General features: G+C 44.2%; 1 protein-coding gene across 1 annotated transcript in view; it reads left to right on the top strand.

Annotated features, from left to right (window-relative positions):
• Window positions 1–13,659, top strand: part of CSNK2A2 (casein kinase 2 alpha 2) — a 38,779-nt gene that overhangs the window by 696 nt on the left and 24,424 nt on the right. Inside the window, exons 2-3 of the mRNA XM_004704869.2 lie at window positions 10,468–10,569; window positions 12,758–12,808. Of these exons, the coding sequence (XP_004704926.2) occupies window positions 10,468–10,569; window positions 12,758–12,808 (153 nt within the window). The remainder of the gene's footprint in view (window positions 1–10,467; window positions 10,570–12,757; window positions 12,809–13,659) is intronic.

Raw genomic sequence — 13,659 nt, 5'->3', positions numbered from 1 at the left:
GACGGGGGGAGTGGAGCTACTTCAAAGAGGACTTTGAGGCCCAAGTAGAGAGAAACATCCCAGTGTAGAATCACTTGTTTCTTCTTTGGGGATAAGGTTTCGGGAGGGGTGGAAGGAGTTTGTGAGGCTGTAAACTTGGCATTTGAATAAGTACATTATTACCAAATGATAAGCGGAACAAAACGGTCTTAATAGCTCCTTCAATGGCTGCCTAAGTTTGATAGTGTTTTGTTATTTCTTGAATGAAGAATACCTTAATGAGTGAGAAGTATCAAGCCATCGGTTGTTAGCTTTACGGGGTATACTGGTGGTGTAGTGGCTTACTCATTGGCCTATTGAGCTGTGAGGTCAGCAGTTCAAAACCACCAGCCGCTTCTCTGGAAAAAGATGAGGCCTTCCACAGTCTCAGAATCTCTCAGGGATGGTTCTTCTCAGTCTTCGTAGCGTCCCTATGAGCTGGAATAGACTTGATGGCTGTGAGGTCTTTGGGGTACAGGGTATACTTGGAATCGATGCTGAGTCCTGATTGGTGGTTAGGACATTTGCTGTGTGTACATGCGTGTATTGAAGGGTTCAGAAGACTCAAGAATAATATGCTCTGAGCACTTGACATGTATGTGGTTTCCGGTATGGCCACTTGGTGGTGGTTTTTGGAATGTAAGAGTTTGTGCCTCTGGGGGAGGTGTTAGGGCAGCTGTGTGGGTAATCCCTATTGACTTAGGGTCCAGGTTCATGCTGATCAGAAATCATCGTTGAGAAAAGTGTCAGGCGGGCTCCATAACTCGGAGCTGCTGCTGAAAGGAGAGAGTGGCAGGAGCCAGACCCTGGCAGGCTTTCTCTCTGCCGCCAGAACCACTGGAGACAAGGTGATGTGGAAGGTGCGTCATTGGATTCGACCTCTTCACCTACGAAGTCGCTTCGCCCTTTTTCATGACTCAGGTGTAAATATTCCTCAGAGAGGTCACCTGGGGAAGCTAGACGATATATTATCTGGCCCACTGGTGTTTTTCCCCGTTTTTTTACTTCAAAATAAGATATGTGTAGTGTGCATAGGAATTTGTTCATAGTTTTTTTTAAAAAAAACTATAGACCTGCCCTCCAACAGGTCTGAGGGACAGTGAACTGGCCCCCTGTTTAAAAAGTTTGAGGACCCCTGATGTATTCCTTCATGTAAATAAGCCTAAATGTTTTCAATAGCAGCTGCTTCGAATCTTTTCTCGGAAGTAGACAGGGCATAGCTTGGCATTGGAAATTTTCACATGCGACTACTCCTGTACATTAAGAAAAGACAGCTGCTGGCTCCAAAGCAATGCTAGAAAAATGTCTAAACTTATATGCAGTGGCAGCCCTTTCAGAATAATTGCATAGCGTCCTCCCGGGACCTTTTGAAGGAACAGCGGTAAAGTCTGGGCTAACTCTGAGAATGTTCATTTAGGAGGAAAGCATCATATTGGTCTTTTGTCCTCTTTCTAAGGAACTTTGACAGGGTCAGTTGCTGGGGTGTTTTTCCTTGCATTAGATGTTTTCAAGATATGTTTTGGGGACCCCATATGGAAAACTCTAGGTTAATTATACAAATGGAACGCCTAGGCACAAAGAAAATTCTCTAGAAGAGTGTCAGTGACCTTTGCCCAGAACCCCTGTGTCTTACTGCTGCTTCCTTCCCCATCCTGCTCATTTTACATTGAATTGCAGGACCTTAACATTGGGTGCAGTGTTCTGGAGGAAACTTGAGAACCAGGCCCCTTGATGCTCTAGTTGATGATGGAACGTCTTGTCTGGTTGGATTTTTGTTGCAGATTCTGTGCCGGGTACAGCCTGGACCACCTCATTTCCATTGGTGAAAACTTCAGGCTTGCTTTGCTCTCTTTTTCAAAGCTCTATGGCTTTCTATCCCGATTTTGTTCTTGCTTAACAGGTAAGAGTTGAGTGAGAAGCCACTAAAGCTATCATCATTTGTGGTTTTGTTTTGACAGGCTAAACTAAACTCAGTGAAAGGTCATTTCTTTTTAAAAAGAGCGGGGTCTTTATCCAGAGGTATGTTGCCCTCCTGACATAGCTGACGCTGAGACCAATATCTGCACTAGTGCCTCGGTTGCTCAGAGGAAATGAAGTTCTTCCCGGAGTTCCAGTTGTGCGTACTGTGTGGGAATCCAGGGAAAATGTGCTCTTTTGGGGAACTTAAGGGATAAATGACACATAAGGAAAGGAGGAGGCAGGGCACATTTTTAAGGATGGAGACTTGTCTTTTTGGTCAGCAGTTTCTAAACTGTCCTTTCCAATTAGGTGGGACAAACATGAGACTGTTCACTCCTGGGCAAATTTCAGTCTTGGAAGACCCATTGGACAGTTTTTAGGGTTGCTATGAGTTGAAATCAACTAAATGGCAATGGGTTTTGTTGTTTTGAGGGGGTTTTTGGTGTGTGGGGGGGTTGGGTGTATTTCTCCCCCCCACCCTCCCAATATGTGAGTGGCTGGAGGAGACTCCACTGAGGAATTTGAGGCCGTTTGCTTCTCATCAGTAGATTTGCAACTGTTTGATTGAACAGTATACGCGGTTTTAGGGATTTGAAAATTGGTGAGCAAGATTTTACAGTGAAATTCTGAGGCTAAAATCTTGAAAGTTACCAACAGGGAGCTCCTGTTTTTTTGACAAATCATTTGGAGGGGAGAGAGAAGCAAACAAATGAGGAAATAGATGGGAAGGGTTTAGATAATAGGGCTGAGAGCCACCTTCAATGCCTAGAGTTTCATCTCAAAAAATCTGTTCCTCCTTTCCTTTATAATACCTCTAACACATACACTGAAATACACTGGTACCTTTCAGCATTTTGAAAGCACCTGTGTGTGGATTTCAGAGCTTGGAGTCCTTGAGAGCCTACCAATTCAGCTTGCTATTTCCTAAGTCAAAGTTAAGAGCCAGGCCATTTTTAAAAAGCAAATGCATGGTGTTTTGAACCATACATCAGTGACTTGGAAACATCCCTGTAAGGCTGTCTGTTTAAGACTGATTTTATAAACAGCTACTACCCATTTTTCTGAAGCATTAATTCTCGAGCTTGAGAATTCGTTTTGGCAGCATGTGTAACATATTTGTTGGTAGAGGTTTGTGCTGACCGAAGGTGGTGTTGAAAGATGGGATTGCACATCTTTATGAGTGACGGTAGAGAGCTGGAGATAGAGTGTGTTATGTTAGGTGTTGTTTTCAAGGTGCCGATAGGGTGTTTGCTCCTCTGTACTTTGAGTGGTAGGGCTCTGTACCCTCTGTTACTAAATTAGGCATGTGCATCCAGGCATCATCTTCCCAAAGCGAGGCTAAGATGGGAAATTCTAGCTTTTTACAGATGTCTTCAGAATTGTATAGAAGTAGCTGAAACAATATTTAAAGTATTAATACTAAAAATAGAAAAATTTAAAGTTGTACACAAATTAGTGATTGCTGTTTCTAATACTGTGATTGTGGGGCCGAGATTGTGAGGGTAGTGAATCTTACGTAGTAGTTGTGTGGTGCCATCGAGTCGATTCTGACTCATAGCTGACCCTGTGTACAACAGAAGGAAATCCTGCACCACCCGCACAATTGTTGGAGCCGTTGTTGCAGCCACTGCGGCAGCCCATCTCATTGAGAGCCTTCCATTTTTTGTTTTTTGTTTTCCGTTGCCCTTGTCCTTTACCAAGCATGATGTCATGATGTCCCTTTTCAGAGATTGGCCTTTCCTGGCAATATGTCCAAAGTACATGCGGCAAGTCTCCCCATCCTTGCCTCTTAGGAGCATTCTGGCTGTACTTTCAAGACAGGTTTGGGGGTTCTTTTGGCAGTCTGTGGTATTTTCCATATTCTTTGCCAGCACTGTAATTCAAATGTATCGAATTCTTCAGCCTTCCTTATTCAATATGTAACTTTTACATGTAGGTGCGACAATTGAAAATACCATGGTTTGGGTCGGGCTACATCTCAGTCCTTAAGACCACTGTTGTCAGTTTGTCATATTGTGGTGGTTTCTGTGATGCTGGGAGCTATGTCCCTGGTATTTCAGATAGCAGCAGGGTCACCTAAAGTGAATAGGTTTCAGCAGAGTTTCCAGGCTAAGAACAGACTAGAAGGAATAAATTGTCCACTTCTGAGAAAACCGTACAGAACGTGAGGGGCTTATAAGCCTGATAGCCCCATCTTTCTTTACATATGCCAAGACACTGGAGGAGGAGACCGCTTTCTCGGCATCACACGGTATAGGGTGAACCATTTTAAAGAGCTGCTCCGTAGAGTCTTGATGGGTGTGAGAAACAGTTGAGACATGTCCTGGGCATGTTGGATTTTTGATGTAATGGACGTGGCCTCTGCTGAAAGGATGGATGCCCGGTCATTTAAAAAGTCGACTGAAATTGATTTGTTGGTAATGATTTGCGGCTAACCTTGTGAAGGGGAATGTTTGCCTGTTGTGTGCGGCTGGTTGAAGGGTGAAATGGGTGCCTATCTAGAGCTCTCTAGGGACCCAGAGGGAGGTTCTCTATGAGTGAACTGCAAACCTGAAATCTTTTTTGAAAATCATTTTATTGGGGGTTCATAAAGCTCTTATCACAATCCATCCATACATCCATTGTGTCCATACATCCATTTATACTTTTGTTGCCATCATCATTTCCAAAACATTTTCTTTCTACTTGAGTCTTTGGTATCAGCTCCTCATTTTTTTCCCTTCCTCCCTCACATTTTTCTGAAATCTTAACTCTTGATTTGCAGCCTTACTAAACCCATAGAAGGCGGCTTCCAAAAGTTAGTGGGCATGTGTAATGTTGAAGTCTGGTCATAACTGGCCAGATCGTTAGCCATGTTGGTCACAACTAAGGAGTTCACTGAGCCTTGTATGAAAACGAGCCTTGAGGTAGAGGGACCTTTTTTATGGGTAGAGAGGAAAGTTCTAAGCCTAAGTTTAGAATCTGTTACATCATTTGGTGATAGAGTTCAAGGGCCTTCAAAAAAAATGTTGTGGAGGAATTCCATTATCTTCTTAATTTCCTCTTTTCCACTGTTTTTGAAGCCCACTCTTATTAAAGAGCTATAAATGGCCAGAAGACGACTTGGTTTGTAAAACCCACTTCTCCATTTGTGCCCATGACTCTGTTTTCTCATCTGTAAAATGGGTATGCCTTAACTCGCTGGGTTTTTGAGAGAATTGCTTGTGAGGTTGAGGTGCTGAGGTAGATGAACGAATGGAAGTGCTTTATTTCTTCCCTGAAGGAAGGTGGTCTCTGGAAGTAGACTGCTGGGATTTAGGTGTTAATTCCTATTCAGAGAAATGGATCTTGGGCAGATACTTAAACTCTGTGCCTCAGGGTCCCTGTGTAAGTGGCCTTGATGGTTCTTTTGTCTCAGAAGATTAAATATCCTGAAAACACTGCTTGGAAACAGTTGGGCCAAGTGACTGATTTTAGAGGACAGACCCACTGGTCTCAGAAAGGGCTGTTCTACAATGATGAGAATAAACAGTTATCCTAAGGAGTGTACCATGCATTGGAAAGATGGGATTTCAGAGATTAGAGAAGTCTGGCTGTGAGTAAAAGATAAACAAAGAAAACGTTGCCCGGGTAGTATGTTTACATTCAGGACAGCTTCCGTGGGTTTTAGGGATACTTCTATGGTAATAAAAGAAATGCTGCTATCCTGGCTGAACTGCTTTCCTTACTCCATCCTTGTGTGTTCCTGTCGACCATTGCAGGTTGTGATCGTTCATGTAGCTGATGGTATGCAGGCCAGCCACAAATGGTTTGGGAGTGGAGTGAAATCAACCCTAGAGTTAAAACTTCTCAGTCTTGATTATCATTTGGAGACTTGATGGCATGGCAGGTTAAATGTTGGGCTCCTAACCATAGGCCAGCAGTTGGAATCCACCAGCTGGGAGGAAGATGTGGCTTTATACTCTTATAAATACCAGTTAAGAGTCTTGAAAACACACCGAGGGGCCGTTCAATCCTGCCCTGTGAGTCCGAATTGACTCAGTGGCAGTGAGTTTGGGCTTTTTGGTTTTTGATTATCATCGATTTAGTTGTATTTGGAAAGATATTTAAATGGTCATAATTTTTATGTTTTAACTAGGCATAAGTTTGTAATTTCGATCACAATTAAATGTTTATAGTTGAACTCCTCAGATCTGGCTTTTTTTTTTTTTAAGCAGCCCTGGTTAAATAAACAGGACAAACTGCTGACTTTATCACCTTTTCACCAGCATCCTGCCCCCAAATTTTGTGTTTTATTTTCTAATTATAAAATGTTGGGAAGGGAAATAACACTTTACTGTCGGATTACTTTGAATTGGTTTCTCCAGGGTAGCTGGACTGGCCACCAACTGGATAGAAACGTGTCAAAATGAATTTTTATTTGGTTTAAATTTTCAGAGCTCATGCAAAGAAAAATTGTACTGTTTTTCTTCCTTAGTAGTGTCTTTAAGTATATGCCAGAAGTTGCTACCAAAACTTGATTTAATACTTGAATTTCCTTTTAATTCTTTTTTTAAACTCTTTTGCTATTTTATCTAGTCGAGTTAGAGAACAGACTTACTTGTAAAACAGCTAAGCTGATTTCCTTTGAATCTTTTAAACACATTTTCTGAATTTGAATAAACGAGCTTTCAGCTTTGGTAGAAGTGAGTTTTTCTAAGCCTGCAAGGGATTGTGGGATTGCCATGGAAATGCAGGTCTTGTCTCCGCTTTGCATAACTGCTGGTGAATGAGAGCCAGCCCAAGGCAAGAGAGAGGCAGTGCACCCTCCTTTCTGAAGACCATGATTCAGATTCCTTATGATGCCCAGGGTCCTCCTTGGGAGGTGAGAGAAGGTCATTTTGTAACTTGCCCTGGTCCTTTGTAAGTCTTAGCTTTTCTTTCCAATTCCTTTTGTCGAATTGGACTAATGAACTTTGAGCTTTCATTCCCTTGGTGTCACTGTGGCTTAACCTGCCAAGCATCTCCCAGCTTCGGGGGCCTAAGCTGAGGCCAAAGAGAGTTAACCTGCTGGAGCCTGGCTCTCTGGCCAAGAACAGGTGCAGTGCTGTGGAGGGGGTGTGCTGGGCTGCAGGTCATTTTTCTGTCTCACAGTCTCTCAGTCGTTGGTTGGGTCATGAGGGCACCGGCTGCTGTGAGCCCTCCTTGGGCACTCAGAATTGTCCTGCTGTAGTAGCCGCTAGTGTGGGCAGTCATGGGGCAAGGGACAATTGAGCAGCAAAATTGCTTCAGTTCTGTAACTTAGCTTTAGACAGACTGAACGACACCTTCGTTGTAGCTGGTTTGTCCAGTACTGATTTGCCTGCCTGGTCTGTTGCTGAATAGCCGAAGAGTGAACCAAGGCTCTTTAAAGGGCAGTGTCATAAAAGCAACTCCTTTCATGGTTCTCTTGTTTGCCACAGGGGTCTTCGATTTCGACTCTGATGGACCCTGTGCAACAGAATAGGACTGACCCCTTAGATTGTCTCAGTTGTCATATTTCTGAGAGCAGAGCTGGTCTTTCTCCCGTGGAGTTGCCGGCCGGATTCGAACCGCTGTAGCTGAGGACTTAACCATTGCGCCCATTGGACTACTTATTTGATAGGTTATCCCATACTAATTCACTGGTGGGAATAGAGGAAGGGGCTGGGGACAGCGTATGCGGGTGTCTGACAGTCTTGAGTTTTTGTTACATCCCTACAGCTGCTTCTAGGAGTGGATGGCAGCTCTAGAATTTTCTTATATTGAAAGACACTGCATTATCTGCTAGCATTGGCTCATGGGTCAAATATGACCTGCTTTTAATCTTCCGACTGTTGGACACAATTTCATGCTTGCAGAAAAGTTGCATTTTTCTGTTCCATTTCTCCTACTGTAATGTTTTATATATATACAGACGTGCGTGCGCGTACATGCTTTTGGGTGCTATCAAGTCAGCTACAACCCATATGCACAACACAACGAAACACTGCCCGGTCCTGTGCCACCCTCACAATTATCCCTATGCCCGAGACCCATTGTTAGAGCCTTTCTATCAGTTCATCTCGTTAGGGGCCTTCTTTCTCGCCCACCCCTCTGAACAAGCATGATGTCCTTCTCCAGGGACTCGTGTCTCTTGACAACATGTCCGAAGTATGTCAGCTTTGCCATATTGCCTCTAAGGAGCACTCTGGCCAGACTTTTTATGTATACCTAGATAAAAATACATAGAAGTATTTGGAAGTAAATTGCAGGCATTCCTAGATTCTTCCTTTTTTCCTCTTATTACTATTATGCATCAGGTGGTGGAATCTACAGCCTCTATGCATTTTTGCCATTTGTACTAAAAATGTTCTTGAAAGCAAAAGAAAATCTCCACTCCTTGTTAGAATCACTAACATAGCTTTGTAATTTGGAAAGTTCATCAGTCTTAGTATCACAATATTAACGTTTTGGGAACCTGTTATAGAGGTGATTCTGACTCACAACAGCCTTGTGGGACAGAGAACTGCCCAATAGAGTGGCCAAGGCTGTCATCTTGACCGAAGTGGCTGTCACAGTTTTCTTCCATGGAGAGCCTTGTGGGCTTCAACCTCCAACCTCCAATCTCCAATCAGCTAAACACTTAACCTCTGTGCCTTGAGGGCTGATTGCTTGAAACCTAGAGGCCAGTTATATAGTGCAGCCCTCACACAAGAGCCCCAGCTTCATTGAACAAAAAGCAAGCACCAAAGGGGAAGACCGCCAACAAGGTAGACTGACACAATGGCTGTAACGCTGGGCTCAGAGAACAATTAAGAGGATGGTGCAGGACGGGGCGGTGTCTTGCTCTAGTGTACATAAGGTCACCGGGAGTCAGGACCAACTCCATGCACCTGACGATTAATTGTGAAGAAAAGAGTACATTTGTAAGGGGCGCTGGGAAAGCCAGTCCTGCTTCCCTAGGGCCCTGACAAAGCAGGCAAGTGGGCATGAGAGGGAGGGCCCTCTGCCAGAGTCTAGTGCCAGTTGAGTCCTTTATTGAGGGTGATGCAAGTGGCGCTCATAGTTCTCTCTCCTTTTTGTTACGTGTTCAAAGCTATATCTTTCAACAAAAGATGATGGTGTTTTTTGACACACGTGTGTTATATCTCCCTTTCACTCTCCCCCAGCACCCCCTACACAAGTGGGCTTTTTTGTCCTGAGTTATGTCATGGGAAGCCCACTGTCGGAGCATTGTTACTGGTAGGGTGCGGATTTTCCATACTCCATTTCTCTCTTCATCCCATATGGGGAGCAAGCACGGTGGTTCAAGTTGCAGTCTGGGGAGTCCTGTCCACCTAGATTTGAACCCTGCATCTGCTGCGTAGGTTTTTGTGAGGATTGAACGTGCTCCTGCAGGTTCGGCTCAGGTGCTGCTGACATTAACTAAAAGTCTGGAAACAAAGCCACCATTTTTCAAGTGCTGACTCTGTCCAGCTATTGCCCAGGGCTTAGAAAACCCAGCTGGCTGGCCTAGTAGGCCCTTCCCTTTCTAGAACTACATGTATCCTCCTCAAACTCACCCCTTTAAGACAAGAAGTAACCGTATGCTAGTGTTTCTCATGGAGTTCTTCAGTCTTTCAATCAAGGAGCTCACAAAGTTCTCCGGGAGCAGAGGTTTCCAATCACTGCTAGATCAGGGCTCTGTGTTCTCCTTTGCTGGGCCATCGGCTCTTTTGGATTGAGATCCGTTAGGACGAAGGTGACCAGACGTCCCGCTTTTGGCGGGACAGTCCCGCTTTTTAACAATTTGTCCCACGTCCTGCAGCGTTTAAAAAAGTCCCGATTTTTGGAAAGAATGTTCGACAAGCTAGGGAATGGCGGCAGAACAGGAAGACCAAATTTTTAATCAGGAACCCACCCCCACCCCAGTCAATGGTGTCCCGCTTTACCAATGTTAAAATCTGGTCACCTTAGTTAGGACGCTTTCTGGCTCTCTGCTGAGTGCAGAGTCTAGATAGAGATTGAGGAAACAGGAGTGGTAACAGGAAACGGGAGCTGGCAGCTGGGAAGCACATTTGTAACTTGATGTTGGTGAGCTGGTCTAAACTCCCAGAGGACAAAAAAAAATGATATGTAACTCCTGGGCGAGCAGGGGTCTCACCATTTTGTTTCAGTTTTTCCATGTGTGAGGGCATGGCATACAGCTGCTCGGAGCTGCAGCATTTCCCATTGGGCAGCTGTCTAGTAAGCAAGCATTTTATTTTTAAAGAGTGACATGGGTGTGCAGACATTTTAAGTGTCCTAAATGTAGCTGTGTAAAGATCTGATAGAAAGCCTTTATGAGCCTGTAGTTGTTTAACTCAAGTTTCTTATGGACAAGCCCAATGTACCGTGGTTGCGTTACCTCCGAGTACTGACATGCTCTTTAACCCACCATGGTGCAAAATAGCACAGTAACCACTCAGTTGGCTAACATTGTTTTAGAGTTATATATATTTTTATATTAACATCAAATGGAGTCTCACTTCTGATTACTCTTGTGTATTTAAGCCAGTGAAGAAAAAGAAGATAAAACGAGAGGTTAAGATTCTGGAGAACCTTCGTGGTGGAACAAATATCATTAAGCTGATTGACACTGTAAAGGACCCTGTGGTAGGTGCCTGGTGGTTGGGGTAGTGGAGTGTGTGTGTGTGTGTGTGTTTGGGGTAGTGGAGTGTGTGTGTGTGTCACAGAGAGAGAGAATCAAACACAGCGCCTCGTCATTCTATGTAGGATGCTTGTGTTCGTCTCTGTTACCGAATGGTTTGGAAAGTCATAGTAACCCCCCCATCACTGCTTTTGTGGAGCCTGTTCTGGGTTTGTTACTTCATTCTGTGATGCATCCCATAACCGTTGGTGGACTAGCTCCATGTTGACCCCTGGCATAGGTTGTAGCTGGCAGGTCACAACCCGAGCCCTTAAGGAAGCAGTCCTGCTGTTTCTCATGCTGGTCCTTAACTGAGCGTCCACCATTAGGACTCATCATAGTCCTGCTAATTAAAAAGTGCTTAACTCTTAGCTATTTTAGATGTGCTTTTTAATTTTGTTTCATCTCCTTAGGGAATAACTTAACCGTAAGTTTTATTGATTAGCCATGGTTGAAGACTCCACCCCCAATTTGGTCCTTTCTGTTTTCCAACTTGCGCTACCTCAGGGTTCTCCCATGATCGTTTTTGTTTCTTTGAGAGTATTTGCTTCTGTGGGCTAAAGACAGCTTCATGCTAGCTAATAATCGCTGAGCACTACCCCACGTGCCAGGCACTATGAGAGTCTGTCATGTAGCATGTCATTTAATCCCCACTACCATGGTGGGTGGGGGGGTGGCCATTGCTGTCCATGTTATAAAGAGGAGAGCCCTGAAAGCCCAAGATAACAATGGTGTTGGGTTAAAGAACAAAGGTTTTCCTGTTGAGACCCTGGTTGTATGTCAGATGGTAATGGACATTAAAAAAGATACCCCAGCCTGCTCAGCTCAGGTCGGTCTCCAAGGTGACTAACCCAGTCAACCTCTGCTTGGAAAGCAGTTTGCATTAAAAAGGAAAGCGATCCATTTAACAGAACACGAAATAAAAATCTGGATTCCAGAGGGCTCCCGCCCCCAGGTGAGCTAGTATTTATTATACCAAGAACATCTTTAGGCCACTTTTTTTTTTCTTTACATTAACTTAGCGTTACCTGTCTTCTATTTTTGTGATGTGTTGTTTAAAATGTGTGTGCGTGTGTTTCCCATGATAGATAAGCTCAGTAAATTGAAGGAAACAAAAATCCAAAAAGCCCTGACCCTATTTTTCAGGGAGTGGGCTTGCTCTAGGGCCCATGAGAGAGCTGGTGGTGTCAGTGTCTTCCAGCCTGGGGCTGGTGAGCATTCATTTGGTCGTGACTGCTGTTGGATTTGCCTCTGGGCTGTAAGTTGCCCCAGGAAAGATCTCCGTGCACATACTTTGTTCTAGTTCCTCAGTAGCTTTCCTTGAGCAGAACTTGCCAGCTGTTGAGATTTCCAAGATGATGCTCTTTCTATTCTTTTTTTATATATCCCTTTGAAGCTCTTCCTTTTCTCCCAATTTTAAAAATCTCATTACTGTCCATTAGCATTCTTTTACCTCACATACATAAACCTGACATTTGAAAATCTGGATGTACACAAGGAAAAATTGAAAGTGAGAGCTCATGCATTAAAGATTATAGGACTTTCAGTATATACATGATTCGAGAGGAACATGTCTTGTTTCGCAAGGTGGCACATTGCTGTGATGTCCTCTGGCCAGGACAATAATTTCAAATGCTGACTTATCCCTCCCGGCATGATTGAATGAAATATTCCCAAGGCCCAGGGTGATTCTGTCAGATGCATCTGGCTGGAAATGTGTGCCTACTTTTGGGTTGGCAAGTCCGAGCCCTCCAGAGGGTGGTCTTTACATAATGCGCCAGGCTTGTTGACATTTTTCATAAGTTTTTCAAAGAATATGTTGGTTTTTCCCGGAAAAGGGCTTTTTATGAAAAATGTTAACCCTTGACAAGTGAAGGGAGCCTCTAAGATCTGTCACCTATTTTTAGCAGTTGATCAGCTCATGGCTGACCTTGTTTCTTTCAGCTCTTCCTCCCTCTCCCCAGCCCCAGTTAGGTTCCAACAACCCCCAGACGTCCAAAAATGATGTCCAGAGAGTGCTTTTTTGTCAGGTTCTTTCTGATGAATTAAATCCCTTTTTTCATGTACATGGGGTTTGGGGATGGGCCACTTTGGCAGAAGCAAATTGTGTTTATTCTTTGAGTATTTAAAAAGCATTAATATTCTCTCTTGCAGTCAAAGACCCCAGCTTTGGTATTTGAATATATCAATAATACAGATTTTAAGGTGCGTATCTACTTTTTCTTTCTGGCATGGGGCTGGGGGTGGTGGAGAAGGGTGGTGAGTCCTGTTGAAGCTCCAGAATGCAGGGGTGCCAGGAGGTCAGTGTGAGAGAGGGAGAGAACGGAGTTCCTGGAGGGGCGAGGATTCTTGCATTAAGTGAAATTGCTCCTCCCCCTTGCCTGGCTTACTTTAAGAGTAGCTGCTGGCCTGGGTCTGATCTGTTTTAGCAACTCAGCGTGGTAGATGTTAACTCAATTGTGCATAGTAGTAAATGATAGAGGCTGTGTGTTTCCATATACACTGTACGGAGCAAATCATAGAACCACTTGTCTTAAAGCAGCCCCTGCCGGTTCACTGACATCTTCTTATACATGTGATGCACATAGATTGTGGGTTTTGAAGTGTTGTTTTCAAAGCATACTTTTTGGCCAGCTTTCCATGAATTTAAGTCTATTGAGCCACACTGAGCCACAACCTTAACTTTGGATAAAATTTGGGAGCCTGGCACAGGGACGGGGTGGGGTAGAAATATATTCCTGGAGCAGACTTTGATAAAGCAATACTAGGACGCAGCGTAGAGGCATTTGGGAGACCTGGGAGATTGCAGCTGCATAGGTGAATAAGAGGCTGGTGGTTTGGCTCCATTGGAAGCTGGAGAGGAAGCCACCTTAGCAGTTGGAAGGTTCCGGTACTGGGGATGCTGCTGCTCTGTGGCCACATTTCCCACAGTGGGCGGCATGGCCGCTTGGGGGAGCCTGGACAGTCAAAGCAGAAACCTCCACTTGATCCTGGATTATGAGCTGTTGTAGAATTGTTTTTAATTGCCATGGGGTCGTTGAGTGGCTCTCCCCCCC

Source organism: Echinops telfairi, unplaced genomic scaffold, assembly GCF_000313985.2.
Source record: "Echinops telfairi isolate 266 unplaced genomic scaffold, ASM31398v2 ScPeMD7_2291;HRSCAF=2852, whole genome shotgun sequence".
NCBI lineage: Eukaryota > Metazoa > Chordata > Mammalia > Afrosoricida > Tenrecidae > Echinops > Echinops telfairi.
Note: the sequence above shows the minus strand (reverse complement) of the source record. Positions and strands in the feature narration are given on the sequence as shown.